Below are 24,996 nucleotides of genomic sequence, written 5' to 3'. Positions count from 1 at the left end.
GTTAGCCTATCAAAATTTTGGTACAATTTTCAAGACAAAAGTAGAAATGAAAAGCATGTAACTTATTATTAATAATAATGAAGACATTTGTTAACTACTGACCAATTAACAAATGGAAAGCAACAGGGATATAGTAATTCAAAGTAATGGATAAGAGTAAACCTATTTTGGTACATGATGCATGTTATACTAACACTGAATATTTCAAAATCTGAAAATTCAAAATATTCAAGTCTGAAAAACTGGAAAGCTGTTCTACTTTCTGTTCTATATTCTGGGCTGAATATCAAGATATCCTTTTTAAAAACTGCTTATTATAAAAGTCAGAGCTGCTCATTAAAAGATCTTAAACTATTCCAACTCCCTTTTCCCCCCTTCCTGGCTTATGTTTTCTTGGCGACTTGTATTTTAATGCTACAAACTCTTTTCATATTAATTCCACAAGTACTTTAACAGTCAATGTTCTTTTACCCTCACCCACACATTTGCAACTTTCTTTGTTCTTCTTCCTTCTATAACTCACTCCTGATATCTGACACTTCCTTCTGTGTCAAGTACCTTCTTTTAGAATTTCTTTTGAGAAAGGCTTGAAGCAAACTCCCTCATTAGTTTTCTTTGACAAAGTCTTTATTTTATTTTCTTGTAAGATATTTTTGCCAGCTTTAGAATTACAGTTGGACAGCTATTTTCTCAATACATCGCCTTCTAACTTCTGTGACTGCCGTTGAGAAGTCATTTCCCAATTTGACCACTGCTCTTGTGAAGGTAATGTTTATTTCTGGATGATTTTAAGAGCTCTTTCTCTGTTCTTCAACTGTACTATAATTAGTCTAAATGTAGATTTATTTTTATTTATTCTACTTGTGATTCTTTAACGTGTGGATTGGTATCTTTCCTCAATTCTGGCAAATTCCCATAATTTCAGATGTTATGAAATAAATAAGAATTTATTCTTCTGAAACCGAGAATAAATGTCCATTAGACGTTTCTTGCTCTATCTTCCCTGACCTATAAACTGTCTTCCATATTTTCACTCTTTCTTAAGAAGTTTTTTATGCTGCATTTTGGACAACGTGTTCTATTTTTCCATTTACTCAGATATGTGTAATCTACCTTTATATACCCATCCACTGAAATTTTTAATTTTGACAGTTCTGCCTCTTCTAGAAATTCTATGGAGTTGTTTTTCAATCATCTAGACTCTTTTTTGTAATACTTTATTCATTACAAATTTTATCAGAATTGACTTTCTAACAACTCGCTCAGTTGATGGGATAGGGGCTGGTGGGTCTGGGGCCAACCTTTTGGCTGGTGCTGGCAGGGAAGAGTGGAGACTGGCATGTCTGGAGTTTAGCTTTCCAACAGCCCGGCCAGGAATTTGGTTACAGAAAGGAAGAATTGAGCAAGTAAGTAAATGCATAATAAATAATGGGAATACTAAGTATGAGAATAATCAGCATAATCTTTCACTGTCAGAGTAGCAAGTTGCAAATACAGAAAAGGAGAGGCTGGAATAAATTCTGTAGCGTTGCACTAGACTCTGAGGCATTAAGAAGAACTCAGTGATTTTTGATATACATAAATATTTAGAAATAGGTTAGGGTGCATGTGTGCGTGCACACATACCTACATCTATTTCCCTGCTTGGTTCAGAGAACCAGGAGTTACATGATGCCAAGACTGTCATTTCTAAATATCACTGTCCCCTAAAAGGAACCAGTGTTCCTTGAAGAAATAGGTGACTCAAGGGCTGGACAGAAAACATGTTCTCTCCATAGAAAAGGCCTAGAAACAATGACCAGCCTCATAATTATGAGCACCTCCAGACTGTGGTTTCCATACACCATTTCCCACTAAAAGGAATCAGGGCTCCTACATGCAATGGCTGACAATATGTCTGTAGAGGAAGAAATGAAGAAAGCGAGTCTAACATCTAGTTGTGCCAGAACACAAAACAGCTATCAGAGTCCATGGAGAGGAGGGAACGGCAAAAGGACCCAGAAGACGACCTGAAGAGGCTCCCATGGGTAAAGAAAGGTCAATCTGAGCATCCAAAAAAGTAATATCTCCAGTGGATTAAAACAAATCAATTCTGGGGCGACTGGGTGGCTCAGTCGGTTAAGCATCCAACTTTGGCTCAGGTCGTGATCTCGCAGGCTGTGAGTTCGAGCTCTGCGTCGGGCTCTGTGCGGACAGCTCAGAGCCTGGAGCCTGTTTCAGATTCTGTGTCTCCCTCTCTCTGCCCCTCCTCAAAAATAAATAAACGTTATGGGGCGCCTGGGTGGCGCAGTCGGTTAAGCGACTTCAGCCAGGTCACGATCTCGCGGTCTGTGAGTTCGAGCCCCGCGTCAGGCTCTGGGCTGATGGCTCAGAGCCTGGAGCCTGTTTCCGATTCTGTGTCTCCCTCTCTCTCTGCCCCTCCCCTGTTGATGCTCTGTCTCTCTCTGTCCCAAAGATGAATAAACGTTGAAAAAAAAATTTTTTTTAAATAAATAAACGTTAGAAAAAAATAAATAAAAAAATAAAACAAATTCTGTTCAAAGTCCTACGTTACAGGGTACTTAAAAGAAAAAGAAAGAAAGAAAGAAAGAAAGAGAGAGAGAGAGAGAGAAAGAGAAAAAGAAAGAAAGAAAGAAAGAAAGAAAGAAAGAAAGAAAGAAAGAAAGAAAGAAAGAAAAGCAATCATTTTTGGTGGGTATTAGGGAACCAAATGGTTATGAAAACTGGTCAAGAATTTACCTGCCTTTCCTATACAAACTGTACCTTTTAAACCCATCATCTCTGTCTTTTAATTCATTTAGTTCACACTTAGTGTACTAAATACCTACTTTAAAATTTCATTTAAGTTACTTTCATTTTTCATCACAAAGTTGGTTGGTTTGATCAAATTTTACTTATATTCTCCCCCTCCTCTTTTAAACAAAAGATTCTACGGTTTATAATAATGATTATGATTTCTTTCTATTTTCTCTTAATCAAATAAATGACTTTACTATTACTTGTAAAACCTTCCTATGTGAGCGAGAAACTGTTTCAGATCAGAACGTCTTGGTGTGTGTGTGTGTGCCATCTTTAGTCTTCACATCCAGACCAATTCTGGGTAGCGGGGAGCTATCTCTACCTCAGGGTGTCTACAATGTTAGTTTATGTGGCTGATACAGAAATAAGTACTTAAAGATTCATAATAAGATACAATAAAGACAGTAAAGGAAAAGACACTAGCTTAAGGGCTGGGCATTGGGCCACATGGAAAGTGGTATACTGAGGCTAGAAAATGAGTGATCGATGTATGCAGTAGCAAAACATTTGGTAAAGCTATCACCTGTGACGCTTTGAAAAGCAGATAAATTTGCCCACAAAAGCTCTTCTCTCTGACATAGAAACTGACGATGCTCTGGACAGTGACAGCTTTGTTACCGTGGATCCCAGAATTAAGGTATATGGAACAAGATAAACATACTGCATGAATGAGAGGTATTCTGCTATTTCTTAAACTGTAGCATAAACTAGCCCATCCCGATTGAAAACAGAAGGGGTAATCTTTACAACTTCCCCCTTTCACTGAACAGCTGTGGTCCAAAAGGAGGCTGAGGGCTGCGTGCAAAATTTTGTACCTGCCCCTAAGAAAAAATGAGCTGAGCTGGTTAGGAGATCCCTGGCTGGGGAAGGTCCAGGGCTGCTTAAGAGTTGAAAACAATCCTACTTTCATAGAAGGGCTCAAAACAAGACTAGCATTGTTTTAGACAGAGAAGGGAGGGATAGGAAAGGTCCTGCTATCCTGAAGCTTTTATCTCATTGCACTGAAAAAAATTAAAACAAGAGCTTAGCCCAGAAAGAACAGATCTAGTTAATTTTGGCAGGTTCTAAAATAGTGATACACTGTTGTACGAAGGTATAGGCTACACATACTATATACTGCAGGATTCCATTTTTGTTGGTCTTAAAGATGTATTTGTTGGGGCGCCTGGGTGGCTTAGTCGGTTAAGTGGCCGACTTCGGCTCAGGTCATGATCTCGCGGTTCGTGAGTTCAAGCCCCGCGTCAGGCTCTGTGCTGATGGCTCAGAGCCTGGAGCCTGTTTCGGATTCTGTGTCTCCCTCTCTCTGACCCTCCCCGTTTATGCTCTGTCTCTCTCTGTCTCAAAAATAAATAAACGTTAAAAAAGAAATTAAAAAAAAAAAAGACGTATTTGTTTCTATACTTGCTTGTACAAAACAATCTAGAACTCTAACACTCTCAAATGTTAACACTAATGTTCATTAAACAATTAGAGTGAGGTGGTTCTAATATCTAACAGCCTAAGTAAGCAAAGTAAAACCTAAGCCTGTAAATGTCTCAAGGTTAAGAAATCAAAGCCTAAAGACAACCCATCACAGCAAACTCGACTTTCTCAAATAATACAACTGCTTGAGTTATGATCAGTCAGTTAATTCCCTTGCTTTGCTTCCGCCTTTTCTCTATAGAAGCCTCTCCCCTCGCTCCTGTTGGAATATTCCTAAACATTCCTGGTTTGGCACCGCCCAATTTGAATCAGTATTGTTCAAATAAACTGATAAAACTTTTTTTTTTAATTTTTTTTTAACGTTTATTCATTTTTGAGACAGAGAGAGACAGAGCGTGAATGGGGGAAGGTCAGAGAGAGAGGGAGACACAGAATCTGAAACAGGCTCCAGGCTCTGAGCTGTCAACACAGAGCCCAACGCGGGGCTCGAACTCACGGACCGCGAGATCATGACCTGAGCCGGAGTCGGACGCCCAACCGACTGAGCCACCCAGGCGCCCATGATAAAACTCTTTTTTTTTTTATTTTATTATTTTTTTTTTTAATTTTTTTTATTTCTTTTTGGGACAGAGAGACAGAGCATGAACGGGGGAGGGGCAGAGAGAGAGGGAGACACAGAATCGGAAACAGGCTCCAGGCTCCGAGCCATCAGCCCAGAGCCTGACGCGGGGCTCGAACTCACGGACCGCGAGATCGTGACCTGGCTGAAGTCGGACGCTTAACCGACTGCGCCACCCAGGCGCCCCCATGATAAAACTCTTAATATGCCTCAGCTTTTCTTTTAACATAAGGCAACCTCTGAAGTTGAATGGCTTCTACTTATTTTCCACTAATCTGTATTTTCTGATTTTTCTTAAGTGAATGTATATCAATCAATGTAAATTAGAAGTTTTAAGGGGCGCCTGGGTGGCTCAGTTGGTTGATCATCGACTTCGGCTCAGGTCATGATCTCACGATTCGTGAGTTCAAGCCCCAAGATGGGCTGACAGCTCGGAGCCTGGAGCCTGCTTCAGATTCTGTGTCTCCCTCTCTCTCTTCCCCTCCCCCCCTTGCGCTCTGTTTCTCTCTCTCAAAAGTAAACATTAAAAAAAAAGAGGAAATTTTAAAAACATTGTGTACCATGTACGGAATCTGTAGATAAGTGGAGCTTAATTTCCCTCTTACAGATCTCTTTTATTCTCTAGTACAAACGTAAGAACTTTACTCTTACTACAATGTTTCTAAGAGATTCCTCAATTTTCTTAAACTGCTAGATGTATTACACAAACTAATGATTTTGAACAGTCTTTTTTAAGCATTTTAATCATATTTAAGCATTTTAATCATGTACCAAAACATAATTTTGAATATTGCAAACCCTAATGCCTAAAAATAACAGAAGCCTTTGTAATTGTGAAAAAGTGCAAGGTACCGTAATTAGAGAAAAACTAAAAACTGACTCTTAAAAATATCAAGTTTAAGTCTTCTGCCCAAAATCAAGTCATTTAGTAAATAAGAAATATGACCTAGAAAACTGGCTAATAATAAAAGTATTCTTTGATTATTCAGAAATAATAAAATGCATTCCTTCGTTGTGCTATATCGTGAATGTGGTAGCAGTCACATAACTATATACATCTTCTGGGACTAACTAAATGTATGCTTAAAACTGCTGAATTTTGGGGGCGCCTGGATGGCTCAGTTGGTTGAGTGTTCGACTTTGGCTCAGGTCACAATCTTGCAGTTTGTCGGTTTGAGCCCCACTGCTGGCTCTGTGCTGTCAGCATGGAACCTGGAGCCTGTTTCAGATTCGGTGTCTCCCTCTCTCTCTGCCCCTACCAGCTCGTGCTCTGTCTCTCTCTCTCAAAAATAAATAAATGTTAAAAAGAATAAATAAAAAAAAAATTTTAAAACTGAATTTTGGTGTGTGTAAATTATACCTCGATAAAGCTGATTTTTAAAAATCACCTTTTCTGCTAAAATTTTCAGCATATTATTTCAGACTATTTTATTCAATGGATTAATTATTCAAAACAACTTGTTACTGACGCCTGTGTGGCTCAGTCGGTGAGCTTTGGATTCTGTTTCCCCTCTCTCTGCCCCTCCCTCACTTGCACTCTGTCTCTTTCAAAAAGAAACAAACACTAAAACCAAACCAAAACAAAACAAAAAACCTTGCTACATTATATAAGCTTAATAAAGAAAAAAACCTGTGTGTGGTAAAAGTGTACTCTCTTCCTCCCAAATTCCCTATCACCAGCACCAGGTAATAAATACTGGCTACAAAGTTCAGCAATCCTTCCCTCCTCTCATGTATGGAATCTGTAGGTAAGTGGAGCTTTTTAGCAGACCATCATGTCTTATCAATTCACCCTCCTGCATCCCTACTGTACTGTCTTACTTCTCTTCTTTCTGGAACTCCTCAAAAAGATTTCTAGCGGATTTCCCTGCCTTTAATCTCCCACCTACCACCAATCCGATCCAATCCAATCTTCGTAATGTAGAAAAAACTGATCTTGCCAAAACAAAAACCAATGTACAAACAAGGCAACAATAAATGCCAATACATATTTTTATTAAAAAAATTAAAGTGCGTCAGAACAAAGTCCAAAATCCGTGCACTGAAGACACTTAAATTAGGCCTCTCAATCAATACCACCCCACCCCCACAACACACACACCAAAGGCCTGTATTTTATATCTCTGCCTCTAGAGCCATCCTCTCCACTTCGGTCAGTGAAATATCTACTAATCCTTAAAAATCCAACTTTAATGTAATCTCCTCCACTCACATCCCCCTGGGCAGGGGCAGGTGGGACAGCTGTGTTCCCATTAACACTCAACACACTGCTACTTAATGAATGCCATGGTCTCCTCCTCTAGATGTGGATTCCTCTGGCCAGGGTCTGAATCTTCGGCACCAAGCGCAGTGCCTGGTTCATAGTAAACATAATTTATTAGTTATACTAAATAAATAAGGAATAAAAATAGTATTATTCACTAAATCCATTTTTACTTTGACAAATACAAAATAACATTTTTCTTAGATACAGAGCTCAGAAGATTTAACAATACAGAAAGAGTACCTTGTCTACATGGAAAATTAAATCCAGTTCACAGACATTTTCAAAACACTTGTCTAACGTTTCCACAAACACCTGAAGAAAAAGAAAAGAAAAAAAGGTTAAGAGCTCTTGAGAACTGTATAAATTCATTCAAACCTATCATCTACAAAGGAGACAATTCTTAGCTGTGAACAAACACTTTTCTAAACTCCGCTATCACATTTGTTTTAAATTAAATACTGCATTAAGTGCAACAGGAATAATTATACACTATTGCTCATAACTATGTTTCAATACATTAACATACAAAACAAAATAAACTTTGCTGAAAATAACTAAAACTAGAAATTCTTAGCACCATTACTTTAAAAAGCGCTGAAAAAAAAATAATCAAATCAGGCTCCCTATCTTCATGTGAGGAAAAAAGAAAGCTTACTGGAAAGATTTATCATGATAGATGGACATAGTCCAAGTATCTACCACATCTAATGCATCCAGTTTGTAATAAGCAATTAATTCAGGATAAAAGATCACTCAAAATTATTTATGGAAAAAGCAAAAAAGACTTTGGAATCAGACTTACCTGAGTTCAAGCTCTGGTTTGAATACCTTGTAGGGCCTTGCGGGGGGGGGGGGGGGGGGGGGAGGGTTAACGCAGCAGGCCTGTGAGGCTCAAAACCTATACATACCCCAAAATGGCCTGTTTACCAGACTAGCCCTTGACTAGCTCCTGGGAACTGAGCTCTGAGCCCCTGTACAGTTCTGATAAGTATGTTCTGGCATGCCTGAGTCCTTGGGCTGCACTGTATACCAGTCTGAACGAACAGTTTATGCTAACAATGTGATTTATGATGAACAACTCCTTACCTCTGAGGTTCTAGAGCTTAAGTAAGCAAGGTCAAGTCACGATGGTGCCACATGCCTATGTGACTGACCCCCAACAAAAATCCTGACACACAGGCTAGGAGTGACTGTCCCTGATCGCAAACACATTACACATACCATTTCTGGGGGAATTAAAACATATCTTGTGTGACTCCAGTGGGAAGGGACACATCGAAGCTTGCGCCTGGTTTTCTCCAGACATCCCCTCATGTGCTTTTCCTGTTTCTTACCACTGTACTAAACCCTAACCATGAGCACAGCAACTTTGGAGTCCTGTGAATCCTAGCAAATCAATGAGATGGTCTTGAAGACCTTTGACACAAACTTTCAAAAATTAATTTCTTAAATTCCCTTGGATAGGTTGTCATTCTGTTTCTATCTCTATTCCCACCACCCTTCTCAAAGGTTACTGTCACAGACAGGATGACCACAAAATTTATCATACAAACTGGGGGCATGAGGAGTAAAAAGGAGCAGCTAAAATTTTATGATTATTAAGCTATAATAGTGTGCAATGTTATCATAATTTCTTAACAGCCTGGAACAAAAGATATAAAGAAGGACTTACTCACAAACGGAAACATATGGTTACTTTATTCACAGGTGATCCTATAGGACAAGGAGTAAAATGCAAACAGCAGGCGTCTTGCTAAACTACTCATATCTCAGGCCAATTTATACAGATCTCTAACCCAAGGTTCCTTCCATCCATGCAGATGGTAAGATAGGTGAAACATTACAAACAAGGAACTGTAGGACTATAATCAATATCTCTCAGACCAAGAGTTGGCAAACTTTCTCCACAAAGGACCATAGAGTGAATATTTTAGCTTTGTGGGCCATATGATGCAACAAAAAGCAACTATATAGATATATAAACAATGAGCATGGGGGTGCCTGGCTGGCTCAGTTGGTTAAGCGTCAGACTTCCGCTCAGGTCATGATCTCATGGCTCATGAGTTCGAGCCCCCTGCAGGGCTCTGTGCTAACAAAAGTCTGCGTCAGATTCTGTGTCTCCCTCTCTCTCCCCCCCCCCACCCCCCCGCTCATACTCTTGTCTCTCAAAATAAATAAACATTAAAAAAAAAAACTGTTTTAATGAGCATGGCTCTGCTCCAACAAAACTTTACAAAAAGGTGCAGCAAGCTGGACTTGACCTGCTGTAGTTTATTGGCCCCTGGCTTAGACCAAAGTCACTAGAAGTAAGAGGTCTATAAGTAACAAAGAATATACAGTTTTACTCGACAATTTCATTTGTGAGAAGGCAAATTATTCAGATGACCAAGTATGGGGGCATACAGGGGTCGGTCAGCCTCAAAGTTTCCAGTTAATTTCAATTTTTTTGAGGTAGGTAGGAAACAAAGAATATCCACTCAAACTCCCAACTTTATCTTAATTTCTCCTCAAGGTCTTAGTGACATGGTACCTGGAATGACTTTATTCACTCTACTTGAAACTAATTCAGATTCATTTTCCTTCTTTTTATAGCAGATTCTCGCTTATAAGCACTGAATGGGATAATGCTGCTTGAACAAAGAGTTGAACAAGCTTAACAAACTTGAACTTCTTTTTTATTTATTTTTTTTTTAATTTTTTTTTTCAACGTTTATTTATTTTTGGGACAGAGAGAGACAGAGCATGAACAGGGGAGGGGCAGAGAGAGAGGGAGACACAGAATCGGAAACAGGCTCCAGGCTCTGAGCCATCAGCCCAGAGCCTGACGCGGGGCTCGAACTCACGGACCGCGAGATCGTGACCTGGCTGAAGTCGGACGCTTAACCGACTGCGCCACCCAGGCGCCCCAACAAACTTGAACTTCTTAGAAAAATGTGAGAAGAAAAAAACTTTTCCCATTGATAAAGTAGAAAATATTACTTCTGAAACCGTACCTTTAAGTTGGAAATGGTCTGAATTCCAATTTATAACATCATATTTAAATAAGTTATAGTAAGTAAAGCCATTTCACTTCTGCTCCCCGGCTCCAGGAAATTTTTCCTGAAGCATAACATACATACACAGAAGTACACAAATCACAACAATGTATATAACCTGATGAATTTTCACAAAGTAAACATACCTGTGTAACCAACACCCAAATCAGGTGTTGAAATATTACCTGCACTACAGAAGCCTCTCATACTTCAGTAAGTCACCATCACCATCAAAGGTAACCACTTTCTTTCTAATACGACAGATCCGTTTTGCCTATTTCTGAACTATATGAGATCATACAGTATGCAATCTTTTGTGAGTGGTGCCTTTTATTCATCAATACTTTTGTGAGATTCAACTATTACCTAATAGCTCATTCATTCTCATCTACTGTATGCCATTGCATGAATATACCACAACGTATTTATCCATTTCACTGTTGACAGTTTGGGTTGTTTCCAGTATGGAGCCATTACAGTTAGCACTGCTAGGAATATTCTTATTCGTGTCTATTACTGAATGGATGCACACATACCCACTGAGTGCACACACAGAGGAGAACTGTGGGGTCACAGGGTAGCAGACGGCTTCAAACAGACTTCCAAAGCAATTCTAAAGATGGATACCCCAAAGAGCAGTATATGAGAGTTCCCACAATCACACACCCTTGTCAGAGCGTTATGTTGTCCATCTCTTAATTTTAACCAATCTCATGGGTATGTGGCAGTAAGTCATTGTAACATCAATTTGTATTTCCCTGATAGCTGTAATGACACTGAGCGCTGTTTCATATTTATCAGCCATTTAGATATCTTTCTTTGTGATGTCTGTTCAAGATTTCTGCTCATTTTTGTATTGGTCTTTCTTACTAGTGTCTAAAAATTCTTAAATTATCCTAGATACAGTCTTGTCATCTATACATATTACAGATATCTTCTCCTACTCTGTGGCTTGCCTTTTTATTCTACCAATGTTCTTGGAAGTTTTCACTTTCAATATTTTCCAATTTATCATCATCGTCTCTAAGGTTAATCTTTTTTTTACGTCCAATTTAAGAAATCTTAGCCTATAGTAACATCAAGAAGATATTTTCCCAGAAGAAAACAAAAACTTCACTGTTTTATCTTTCATGTTTCGACTAAATCTAGTGGAACAGATTTTTGTGTATGGTGTGGTTTAATTTAATCTTCTTTAATTTAAAATCATTATTAGGGATGCCTGGCTCAGTTGGTAAAGCATGCGACTCTTCATCTCAGGGTCATGAGTTCAAGCCCCAAGTGGGTGTGGAGCCTACTAAAAATTTAAAAAATAATAAATAAAATCGTTATTAGACCTACCCATCAGAGTCAAAAGTTTCTAATATGTCTTTATTTTTCCATGCTTACTTTTTCCAAATCACCTGGTTTCATTACCCATACACTATAAGCCATTGGTTTTTAGCCATCAGAAGATGACTATCCTGGTGAAAATGCTGTCTAAATACTTCCCCTCCATTTATGTACACTTATAAAAGATCAGTGGAACCCACTGAATCAATGTGCAGACTATGTTGGGCAAAGTGAAAAACAATTTTCCTGGTAGCTTTAAGTGAGCCACTGGCAAACCATGGAGTAGCAAAAAACTATGGGTTGTCAAAGAGACAGTAGGGTCTAGTGGTGAGGAAACCACCTCTGTTGCTACCTTGCTATGTGAGCTTCAGCATCACTTACTCCCCCAAACCTCAGAACTAGAAAACAGTGATAAAACTACCTACCTTTTTGGATTACCTCACAGATCTAGTTCGATAATTTTGATTAAGTGCGTAACACATCTAATAAAAGGAAACCAGTACTGTTCATCTGGCTGTTCAAAACATGCAAGGATTATAAAATTGAAATAGAAATAGAAAAGTCTAATTCTGCAGGTAAACAATGATATAAAAGCAAGGTGACTACCTGCTGAGGCTGGCAGGCCTTTGTGATATGCTTATTAATATAGAAAGAAAAATGTTGCCTATATTTAAACCAGAACAATACCACCTTTGAAAAATATAAATACAAAAAAAAAGTGTCCTGCAGTAAAATGTCATTATAACTACAGGTTCTTAATTTAGGAAAAGAATTCTTAAGATTTAAGACATTTAAATGCTAAGTCTGGTCTAAACAAATCAAAAACCCTCTTCAAAAAAACCCTCTTCCACTGGGTGCCTGGCTGGTTCAGTCATAGAGCACGCGACTCTTCGGGGTTGCGAGTCTGAGCACCATGTTGTGTGTAGAGATTACTTAAAAAATAAATCTTAAAAAAAAGTTTCCATTAATCTTATTTTGATTTAGCAAAAATTCTTAATATAGTTAGAAATCTGGAGCTTTGTATGTAGATACACACACTGATGTGTCATATGGACAAGGCCAAGACAAAACTAATAATCTACAAACTGAAGTAAAGAAATTAAGAACAACAAATTAATGGGCCTTTGGGGTTCTAGCCAGAATAAAAAATAGTAACAAAGTTGCGATTGCATTATATTTCACAAGGAGATAGATAAAAAGAACCAAGTACTAAAAGTGACATGGTAAATACCACTCTCTTAGGTTTCTTTTTTTTTTTTTTAAGTTTATTTGAGATAGAGGAAGAGGGAGAAAGTGAGCACAAGTAGGGGAAGGGCAGAGAGAGGAGCCCAAGCAGGTTCTGCACTGTCAGCGCAGAGCCCAATGCAGGGCTGGACCTCTCAAACCGTGAGATCATGATCTGAGCTGAAATCAAGCCACACACTTAACCAACTGAGCCCAGGCACCACTTTTCTGTTTCATTTTCAAAATGATAAAAATTCTGGGGTGCCTAGGTGGCTCGGTCATTTGTGTCTGACTCTCGATTTTGGCTCAGGTAATGATCTCACGGTTCAAGAGATCAAGCCCCACGTCAGGCTCCGTGCTGCCATGGTGGAATCTGCTTGGGATTCTTTCTCCCTCTCTCTCTGTCCCTCTCCCACTTCCTTCTCTCTCTCTTTCTCTCTCAAAATAAATAAGCTTAACAAAAATAATACAAATAAAAAAAATAAAAATGATACAAGTTTTAAGGTCAATTTAAATAGAACGGTTATCTACTAAGCAGCAACTCAATAATCTCTGCCCTCCAAAAATTCAAAGGTTAATGGGGAAAATATTAATTTACTAAGAGAATCATATTTTAAGTTTTCCTTCATTTTAATAATTATCTAATTTTCCAAAAAGAAACAAAAAAAACAGATTCACATCCACACAGAAATACTCTCCCTTCCCAGTGCCCTTGTAACAAAATTTTCTTGTGTTTCCTTTATCTTTAATTACAAACCTGGGTCTGGGCCACAAAGGTAACTGGAATCTGTTATGAGGCAGCTAAGTATTTAACAGTGCTTAGAACGTAAGAGCATAAGCTTTGGCAAGAATGTCTCATTAAAATTCCAGCTTAGCCTCTATGAAATCTAGGGCAAGTTATTTAGCTCTAAATCTTAGTTTCTTCATCTGGACATAATAATGGTACCTATGCCATACAGTCGTTTTAGTGATGAATATATATAGGGGTGCCTGGGGGGCTCAGGTTAAGCATCCAACTTTGGCTCAGGTCATGATATCACAGTCTGTGAATTTGAGCCCCCTATCGGCTCAGTGCTGACAGCTCAGAGCCTGGAGCCTGCTTCAGATTCTGTCTCCCTCTCTCTCTCTGCCCCTCCCCCACTCATGCTGTCTCTGTCTCTCCCTCTCTCAAAAATAAACATTAAAAAAAAAATTAAACATATATTGATGAAAATAAAGCCACACTCAATGACAAGAAAATGAACTCTTGGAGGACAAAGGCCAAAGAAATCAAGTTGAAGCTATCTTGGGAATACATAAGCAGGGTATTAAGTTGAGACTCTCATGAGAGAATTCAAGCACATAAAACAATAAAAAATCGGGGCACCTGGGTGGCTCAGTCAGTTGAGTGTCCAACTTCGGCTCGGGTCATGATCTCACAGTTCATGAGTTCGAGTCCCGCATCAGGCTCTGTGCTGACAGCTCAGAGCCTGGAGCCTGCTTCAAATTCTGTGTCTCCCTCTCTCTCTGCCACTACCCCACTTGTGTTGTCTCTCTCTCAAAAATAAAATAAAACATCAAAAAAAATGAATACACATAAAGGGCTTAGAACAATGTCTCCCTTCAAGAATATGTATGTTGGCTAGTATTATAATATACACATATGGAGAAATAAAAATATGCCTTAGGTAAAACAGAAGCCACAAAATATCCTTAAGCAATATCACTTACATGGCAGACCCACCCCCCACTTTATTTAAAAAAATGTATATTTTTTAAGAGACAGAGCATGTGTGGGGGAGAGGCAGAGAGAGAAGGAGTCACAGAATCCAAAGCAGGCTCCAGGCTCTGAGCTGTCAGCACAGAGCCTGACAAGGGGCTCAAACTCATAGACCATAAGATCATGACCTGAGCTGAAGTCAGACACTTAACTAATCGAGTCACCCAGGAGCCCCCCACCCTCCCTTTAGAGTTTTGTTTCTAGGTAAAATATAATTATTTTTTTCTGAGTTTGAGGACTTCTATCAGATTTCAGCAGGAAATCTATAACATTAAATGAAATATATAAATGTTAAATTGACATACCATAAGATAGAAAAAGTCTTAAACCCCAAAATAGGAGGCACAAATTTAAGAATACTAATAATATGGCAAGAGATCTAAAAAAAAAATTGTTTTTAGTCAGCAGCAAGATGTTCTAGAGAGATACTGGTTTAGCTCAAGCCAAGAATCCAAAAAACGCCACTAAAAATGTACCAGAAGAGGGGCGCCTGGGTGGCTCAGTTGGCTGAGCATCCAACTTCAGCTCAGGTCATGATCTCACACTCCATGAGTTTGAGCCCCGCGTCGGGCTCTGTGCTGACAGCTTAGAGCCTGGAGCCTGCTTCGGGTTCTGTGTCTCCCTCTCTCTCTGCCCCTCCCCTGCTCATGCTCTTTCTCTGTCTCAATAATAAATAAATAAAAACATTAAAAAAAAAATGTACCAGAAGAGCTGGGGAAGGCAAACTGAACTTAAAACCAGATCAACGGCCTTTGAAGAACACGATGAATACAGCCTAGGGACACTCTCCAGTACGTACTACTGCATGGAGATTCGGGATCTTCAAAATACGGTGCTTAAGGTGTGTAAATGGCACTGGACTTGGAATATGACTGGGTTCTGGACCGAATTTCCACCAAACCTGACCCGGACGCTAACATGCCGATGAGGACAGTCTTAGTAAAAACAGAGCCATTTATTGTGCATTTACCTCGTACCAGTACTTTACACAGATTAAACTCTCAACCTCAGCACGTAAAAATTAAAAGTTGATGAGAGGGCAAGCTGTCTTCTACTCTCACATCAAAATGATTCTAAAAGAGTTCACATCAAGGATTCTTTCTATGTGACTTATTTCTGTTTTTCTTAAAAAAAAAAAAAAAAAAGGTTAATGATAATAGCCAAAATCTATTGAGTACATGTTATTATGTCATTGCTATGGTTCCAGGCGCTTTAAATATATTATTTTATTTACTCCTTCATGGTAAGTCATAAGGCAGATACTTTTATTATCGGCCACTTACAGCAAGAAAGGTTCTAAATTAGCAAAAAGTCAACTAACTACTAACACGGGTAAGTAGAAGAAAGTCTCACTGCAGAACCCAAATTCTTATTCACTAGGCATACTGCCTCCAACAATAGGAAATAGTACTTGATTTTAATGTAGTAAGTAGTTACTTAGAAAATTTAGAAAATACAGAATAGTATAAAGCAAAAACTAACTTTCAATACTTCTACCACCCACATGAACACAGAATTGTGCAAAGCGGACTTCTTGTACCATAGGAAACTTAATTATATTGGAGCCCCTCCATTAAAATGACTTAATATGATTTGTATGTTGGATTTAGAAGTCTAAGGAAGAATCAGGGTTTTCAACCAAATATTAATTTTGTTTTTTTTAATGTTTATTTTTAAGAGAGAGAGAGAGAGCGTATATGCACACAAGCAGGGGAGGGGCAGAGACAGAGGGACAGAGGATTCTAAGCAGGCTCCGTGCTGACAGCAGAAAGCCTGATGCAGGGCTCAAATTCACAAACTGCGAGCCAACCTCACAAACTCATAGACCTGAGCCAAAGTTGGACAATCAACCAACTGAGCCACCCAGGTGCCCAAAATACTAATTTTGAAAATGAAAATAGCCTCTGAATCATTTCCTTCTGTGCACAAAAGCGACTCGTGAGAGATTATTAAAATTATATTTAAACTTATAAGCAAAAGCTGATCTAAAAATCATATCTGATCTTGAAAAATATTCTCCCACATATAATTAAAAAATGTTCTTCCATGTATATGGTACAATTGATACGACTTAGAACAAAATAAAATAAATGCAAAACCTAGAAAGATTTTCCTTATATAATTTTAACTAGTCAATACAGAGGACATACTGGAAAATCACCATTTGGCAAACGCCACAACACTAATTCTTCAGGCAAGAATCACTGAAACAAACTGAAATTAATGACCAAAAAGATGATTAGATAAAGGATATTTACATCATCTCAAAATTATTCCCCATAAGATACTTTCAAGCACAAAGAGATAACAGAAGTTTACAGTAGACGAACCTGGCAGGCACGGTCTTAACCAAGGGGTCGGAATAAATATTACAGTGAGACAAAATGAGATCGTGTCCCTCTTGATACGATGCACTGCAAAGGATGTTAACAGCGCTTCTATGGTATACTCAAACTGAGGAATATTCTATAAAATAATGGGCTTGTACTCTTCAAAGGCTCCAGATATGAAAGACATGGAAAGCATGAAAGACAAAGATGAACTACTACAGAGTCAGGGAGACTCAGGAGACGTGAAAACTAAATGCAGTACGTGACTTGAATTAAACTCTGAATGAGAAAAATGACAATACACGGGACAACTGGCAAGTTTTGAATGAGGTCTGCAGATTAAATAATAGTATTATATCGATGTTGATTTCCCGATTTTAGTCATTATACTGTGGTTATAGAAGATGTTAAATTTAGGGAATCTGGGTGAAGGTATGATATGCAAGAATTCTTTGTATTGTATTTGTCACTCTTTTGTAAGTACGAAATAATTTCAACATATGTTTTTGAAAACTTTAAAGAAGAAGAAAACCCAAGCTTAATGAGTCTCCTCCTGTATTACCAATTCCTCCCTGAAAACCAACCATCCTACCCTGGCAAATTAGGAATTCACCTTAAGTCAAAGAAAAACACCAAGATAAGTTGAGTTTTTCTCTCTCTCTCAAACCTACTTTAAAAGGAGAAAAAAATAAATTTTATTTTTTTCTAGTTCCAAAATTCTGACTTTAAGTACCTGAGTTCCAAAATACTTTCTTTACAGGTGTGCCTGAGTGGCTCAGTCGGCTGAGCGTCCGACGTCAGCTCAGGTCATGATCTCACGGTGAGTTTGAGCCCCACTTCGGGCTCGTGGCTGTCAGCAGGGAGCCCACATCAGATCTTCTGTCGCCCTCTCTCTCTGCCCCTCCCCCACTCACACTTTCTCTCTCAAAAATAAACAAACATTAAAAAAATTTTTTAAATACTTTCTTCACCACTAGAAATTACATAATAACATATCTACCATGTTCTAGGCCCTATGCCAACTATAAACATTAGCTCTCATTCTTACAACAATGTTGATAAGGTAGGTATGCCTATCAGCACCTACAGACGAGAGAATTGGGAATGGATAAGTGGATACGGTTAAGTAATTTGCTCAAAGTTATATAACTGTTAGATGGCAAGAGGCAGTATTCAAATCCATGCCATTTGACTCCAAACACCAACCTGACTCTATGATGCCTCCCTAGAGGGTGGCTGAAAAGTTAACAGGTAAATTAGAAAAGAATCTTCAAATTCAATACCAAGATTTATCACGAAGCAGCAGTGTAAATAAGTGAAAAGTGAATATATTTCCAATTATTGGAAAATAGACTTCTCAGTAAAAATAAGATAGAAAACGAATTGTTTATAGAAACATTTTTTGGTTTCTTTCATGTATATGAGAAATGAATCTTACTGAAAACAGAAACTTTTAATACTCAGGTTAAAGTATGGCGTAGCAAGTGTAAATTTTCCTGAAATGATCCCAAGTAATCACTCTGGATTGCTGGCAAAATAAGCCAACTGGACCAGGGCTCCCTCTTTCGTCAGAAGAGGAACTGCACCAGAACTCATCCTCCCATGGACCAGCGGTTTATCTCCCGGCACCCGCCGCCCAGGGGAGCTGCAACTTCCCATAGTCCCTAAGTGCTGGTCAGCTGATCTTCCTAGATAATTCTTAAAAATAACCTAGAGAGCCCAAAGTTGATGCAGTATGCTACTCAACAAGGTGCTTTCAAGCATAGCCTTATAATAAAAGAGAACAATAACATGGGGTGGTAGGCAGTGAGGCTTCCACTGGCACCATTCTATGTCCAGCAGCACCCACCTAGCACAATTTCCTATGTGATAAAGGGAAGATCACAGGATCTTTCTTCACTTAAGTATTCTTGACTTACAAGTTCCTCCAATTAGGTCAATTTCTTGGCTAACTCTATCACCATATAAAATTCATTCTAAGCACACAACATAGAGGATAAAAAGATTAACAAATTCTCATAAAAATAAGATAAAATAGAACTTCCTTATCCAATTCAATTTGCATACTAATGGAATAATACTTTGTATGCCTTCCTTATAAATATACGCTTTAATGGTAAAGTTAGCTAAAAACCACTGTCTACTACACGTCAGTCATTTAGCCATAAGCTTCATGTATCTTTTTTGATGCTTATACCTACTCTATAGGTTGGCATTATTATTATCACTCCATTTTGTAGATGAGGTCAATGAAGGTCAAAGAGGTTAAGTAACTTGAACAAAGTTATACAGCCAGTACAGGGGCAGAGGCTGAATGATGTTAACCATAACTAGCTTGCTTTAATTCACTGATCTTTCTAACAACCTCATGAAGTTTATAGGCAGCAAATTAAAATAGGCACCCTTGGGGCACCTGGGTGGCTCAGTTGGTTGAGCATCTGACTCTTCATTTCAGCTCAGGTCATGATCCCAGCATTGTGGGACCAAGCCCTACATCTGGCTCCATGCTGAGCGTGGAGCCTGCTTAAGACTTTCTCTCTCTCTCTCTCTCTCTCTCTCTCTGCCCCTCCTCCAACTCGTGTGCACACACACTTTCTCCCTCTCTAAAATATAAATGGATGAAGGAAGGAAGGAAGGAATAAATAAGTAAATTAAATAGGCATGCTTTATACAGGTGAAAAAATTCAAGGTCTATTAAAATCAAATGACAAGCTCAATATTTGGTTCAATCAGCATCAGCAGCCATAAGTAAAAGAATTTCACAAACGTCGGTCTAACGTTCAGTACCATAGCAACAACAAATGCTACACATGGAGCTCTGGTTTATATACATATTATAACACCATGTATGATCAAACATCTTTTTTAACCTAAAGAAAAGTTCAGCTGTTAGTGTAATATGGAAGGACAGGATAAAATAGGCAGAGAAGGAAAGGTTAAGACCTGAGGTCCCTGGGTGGGGAAAAACACGTATTTTGTAACAGTACTAGGAGTGTCTAACCACAGCAAACCCCCTTGGGTGTAAGGTTCCTCTTAAGAATGTAACAGAGCCCACCTACTCCCTGCCTCAGGTTCCCCTCAGGAATTTGACAATCAAGGTACCTAACTAAAAAAAGTAAACCATGAAACTTATGTTATATGAGGGACAGTACGACCAGTCTGACCCCTCACACAATGGAGTCAAGCCAATCAAGAATGGACAACCCAGCACCTAGAGCTATCAAGCCAATAAGGGTAGAACCTGAGAAGGAACTAGGGGGAAGGCACAAAGGGGGGCTGATCAGAACCTTATAAAACAAGGACCCTGGCCTTATGTTCCGGGTATTCATTTTCTAATGCCCCCCTCTCTGTAAAGAGAGCTCTCCTAATACTCTTCTTGCACTTTAATAACTTTTGCCTGCTCCTCAATTTTTGTCCACCTCTTTCATCCTGCAAAGTGGTAAGACAACGAATCCCGAGTATTGAGGTAGAAAATCCTGCAACATTAGTACTCAATTTTGTCCTGACTACAACCAAACAAGACCTGATGCTGATGTAATTGCTACATGCGGTACAGAAAACTGTAACAGAATTTGGAATTATCTAGTGAACTTTTATGCCTCCATTTATTATCAGCTTGGCATAATAAATTAATTGAGGACAATATGGCTGCTTATAAATAACTCAACCAACCACTGTCAATATTTAATGAACCTCTCATTCTCACTCTGTAAATATTTTAACACTGCCAATGAAAACATGCTACAACAGAAAGACTAAAAAAAGCCAGGTATCAAGTCTGAAATCTGCTTATATGGCAGTCAATATCACACTCAAATAGTACGTATCAGAAACAAAAAAGGATCACCATTTCCCCAACTTACTTACAAAGAATTAAAAAAAGAAACAAAAGAAAACAGAGGCTGATGGTACTCAATTTGGTGATACAGTGGCCTAAATTCCACAGGGAATTTAGTGATGATGTCTTCTCTCAGATTTCACAAAAGATAAAAAGTCAAATCTGGGACAGCATATGCATACCTCAGAAACACAAAACCTCTGCATAAAAATACATGCTCCCAATGATCATTTGAATGGTATCATTTTCAACATTGAAAAAAAAGCAAAATTTAGCATGTTTCTGAATTATATGATGACGTTTGGGACATCTGGGGGGCTCAGTCAGTTAAGCTTCCGATTTCGGCTCAGGTCATGGTCTCAAGGTTCATGAGTTCGAGCCCCACATTGGGCTGTCTGCTATCAGCACAGAGCCTGCTTGGGATCCTCTGTCCCCCATCCCTCTCTGCCCCTCCCCTGCTTGGGCTCTCTCTCTCAAAATAAATCAATAAACTTATTTAAAATAGATAGATAGATAGATAGATAGATAGATAGATAGATAGATGTTTTGTTTTCCTGATCAATTCTTTAAAGAATATACAAGACCAAGAAGTTTTGATCTAAACTCTCTTGATTTATAATTTTCCATTTCTACTTTTGACATTACACTTGACTTTCTTGAAGCTAGAGAGAGGATGGACAAAGCAAGAAAATCAGCTCTAACTAAGCTTCTGATTAGCTGTTTCATGAAACAGAAGAAGCTATAAGCTATTCCCTTCCACTTTTGTTCATTCAACCAACATTTTTAAAGTGACTGCCTCGTGCATGCTCAGCACTCCCTCTGAAGTATTTAACGATCCCTGGTAATCACAGGGGAAAGACAGCAACCACAGAACCTCCAACATGTTGGTGGTAAGCAGTAAATTTAATTGTCCCTGTAAGGGAAGTTACAGAACTTTTTTTATGACATGACAGATCAACATTTGATAACTCAATTGGACTCTCTTAGAATAACAGCTCTAACCTACATTAGCAATAGGAAAGTGACACAATACTCCTGAAATCTTCTTTTCTGTGTCTTACCTAGTATCAAGACAAATTATCAACATTTGAACAGTAATGGCTAAAATATCTTACAAAACACAGACCCAGTTTCCACTTTCCAGAAAGGTATGATAGAATTTATTTCAGAGTTGATGCAGGATATTTGTTCTTTGACAACTCCCCGTATAATTCTCTTCTGAGATATAACCACTAAACTATCGTAACCATTAAGATCAGTCACAGAAACAAAGAAATAATGATGATGGCTTAAATCCCAGGACACAAATATAAAATACTTCTGATTGGTCTCTAGGAAAATTCATATTTGTTTTAGTCTTTCTCAACTGCAATCTTTCTCTTACAGAGTAAATTTGAAACAGATTGCTTTTCTCCTCTTTTTCCTCTTGTAACATTAGCTAGCTCAAGGAAATAGAAAAGTGTTTTGGAATGTAGTGTGTATGTCTACCACTCCCTTCAGTTGTGGACAAGTGAGAGAGAAATAGAAAACACAGTTTCATGTTAACAAATCATTTTCTAAAAAAACACAAAGTTTCTATGAAATAATAGTACAATGAATTAACTACTACCTATATGGGATAAACCAAGAAATGTGTTAATGAACAAAGTTAAAAGGCAATCCAATACTGGGTTCTGATTAACCCTTAACTGTTACCTAATTCATACATAAGTAAGTTTGCTTCTCTTTCTTTACTAGAAAAGCCTTTGGGAAAACAAAACACAATAAAACTTAGCAGTGTTTCTCACGGAGGCCCCAGGAGGAAATTAAGTATCTATCTAAGGGCTCGTGAGGCATATTCACCTCAAACTCAAAATTTCTTTGAAGTTTCCTCTTACAGCTTTAAATATTATAAAAATTTCTATTCTACCTCATATTACAAACATATATATCTTAAAGGCATCATTTCCTCACCACCAATTAAAAAACAAAAGAGCAGGGGCTACTGGGTGGCTCAGTCAGTTGACCGCTGGACTTCAGCTCAGGTCATGATCTCACAGTTCGTGGGTTCGAGCCCCACATAGGGCTCTGTGCTGACAGCCGAGTCTGCTTTGGATTCTGTGTCTCCCCCTCTTTTTGTCCCACCCTGCTTGTGCTCTCTCTCTCTCAAAAACAAATTTTTAAAAAATGGAAAAAAAAAAAAAAGAGCAAGAATGTCTACTATGATCACTTTGTGGCTTCATGGAACTCAGACACCCACCTCTTTCTCAAAACCTAGTTTAAAATTATGGATCAAGAGTAATTTGGCATATGAAATGCTCCATTTATCACTTGTCCTTTTTTTTCTTCCATTATTAACAATATTTGATACCAAAAGCCTTAATCTGGCCACTTTTACTGTTCTTAAACTTTGGAACTCAGAATTACTGCCAAAGTTTTCTGCTTTGGTTAATTTCTCATTACCCTATCATACTAACTAGATCTCTAAGCATGCCCCCTTTGTGCTGACTGCAAAACCATAAAACTTATTTGGCACAAAAAAACTTCTTTTTTACATGCAGCTTTCTCCAATTGACTACCATGTGCCTACACCATGCCCCTATGTTTTTGCCCTGTCTGGGGCCAAGAAAGAGAAAGAAAATGTATGTTCAGAGCACTCCTTCATGATAATCTTACTCCAGCACAATTATTTGTAGCAGTTACATTTGTTTATTGTGCCAGAGTTAGTTTTAACTATCACAAACAAAAGATACAAAAATCTCAAGTGTATACACAGCTTCATGACTTTCGCCAATGGAATCAGTGCTCAGATAAAAAAAATAAATAAACAAAATAAAATATCACTAGCACGTAGCAACTAAATTTTATTTTTCTAGCAAACTCCTTGTGCCCCTCCCCTGCTCATGCTCTGTCCCAAAATAAGTAAGCAAACATTTTTTAAAAATTAAAAAAGAAAAAAAAAAAGAACAAACACAAAGGCTCTGAGGTGGAGGCACGGCTGGTGTTATTTGAGAAACAGCAAGCTGGCCACAGGGGCTGGAGCAAAAGGGAGAAAGAGAGAAGATGAAGTAAGAGAAGCAGAAGGGTACGGGGAGAGGAGTCAGAGCCTGTGGGGCCTCATGGGTCAATCGTAAGGAATCTGGATTTTACTCGGAGCTAGAAGGAAAGCCACCAGAGAATTCAGAATGTAAGAGGTGACTATTTCAACAGTATCACCAGCTGTTTTGCTAAGAAAAGATCAAACAGAAAAGACAGTGGAAGCAGGAAGAATATCAGGAACCTATGTTAACAGTCTAGGCAAGAGCCAACGGAGGCCTGGACCGGCGTGGTGGTCGTACAGATAGTGTGTGGTCACATTCTGTGTCTCCTACGGGACTTGCCGAAGAAGAGGTCAGAGAGACCAGGCGACTGAAATGAAGCACCTCTAGGGGCAGGTGAAAAGCAGGCGAGTGCAGTGTCCCAGAAGCCAGGTTAGCAAGTAAAGAATCTTAATCAAATAAAGGAGGACTGATGAGAACCTCTGGATTTAGCAACAACAGAGCTGAAAACCTGAATGGAGTATGTTTAAAAAGAGTGAAGAAGAGAAGAAAAATCTGAAACCGTGTGTGCTGACACCTTGTTTAAGGCATTCTGACAGAAAGGGAGGGAAAGACAGGGGGCAGTGGCTGAAGGGGGAAGTAGGGGTAGGACTTCTTTCAAGATGGGAGAACGTACTAGAGCTGGTGGGAATGACTGGGGAGAGAGAGGGAAAAGGATTCAGGAGAGAGAGGGAGAAGTGCTAGAGCCATGGGGAGGAGACTGCTTCGTAAGTGGGTGAGCTGGTCTTAGGTAGGAGCATGGGGGGTTCCTCCCTCACAGGAGAGAAAGCAGAGTGCATGGACCCAGATGCGGAGTCTATGGAAGTTCTCTTCTGATGGCTTCAGTTCTCTCAGTGAAGGAGGAAGCAAGACGCCAGAAGTGCCAGAGCTTTGACAAAGGAGAACCTACCAGTTGACCAGGAGTCTGGGAGATGGAGGGATCAGGGAAATATGATTACTAGGTAGCATTAAGGACTCACCGAGGTTGGAGATCATAAATTTAAAGTGAGACCTGTAGCTTCACAGAGCTAGAACAAACAATCCTAAAATTTGTATGGAACCAGAAAAGACCCCGAATAGCCAAAGCAATCTTGAAAAAGAAAAGCTGGAGGCATCACAATCCCAGACTTCAAGCTATCTTACAAAACTGTAATCATCATGACAGTATGGTACTGGCACAACAACAGACACTCAGATCAATGGAACAGAATAGAGAACCCAGAAACGGACCCACAAATGTATGGCCAACTAATCTTTGACAAAGCAGGAAAGAATATCCAATGGAATCAAGACAGTCACTTCAGCAAGTGATGCTGGGA

The 24,996-nt window shown here is 38.8% G+C and overlaps 1 protein-coding gene across 1 annotated transcript in view; it reads right to left on the bottom strand.

Moving 5' to 3' along the window:
• The window catches only part of AP3S1 (adaptor related protein complex 3 subunit sigma 1), a 73,526-nt gene that overhangs the window by 18,149 nt on the left and 30,381 nt on the right, over positions 1-24,996 (bottom strand). Inside the window, exon 4 of the mRNA XM_047083579.1 lies at positions 7,347-7,418. Within this exon, the coding sequence (XP_046939535.1) occupies positions 7,347-7,418 (72 nt within the window). The remainder of the gene's footprint in view (positions 1-7,346; positions 7,419-24,996) is intronic.

The sequence above is a fragment of the Lynx rufus genome, unplaced genomic scaffold (assembly GCF_022079265.1).
Source record: "Lynx rufus isolate CCGP_SWC_20201006 ecotype Redwood Valley unplaced genomic scaffold, mLynRuf1.p SCAF_1, whole genome shotgun sequence".
NCBI lineage: Eukaryota > Metazoa > Chordata > Mammalia > Carnivora > Felidae > Lynx > Lynx rufus.
Note: the sequence above shows the minus strand (reverse complement) of the source record. Positions and strands in the feature narration are given on the sequence as shown.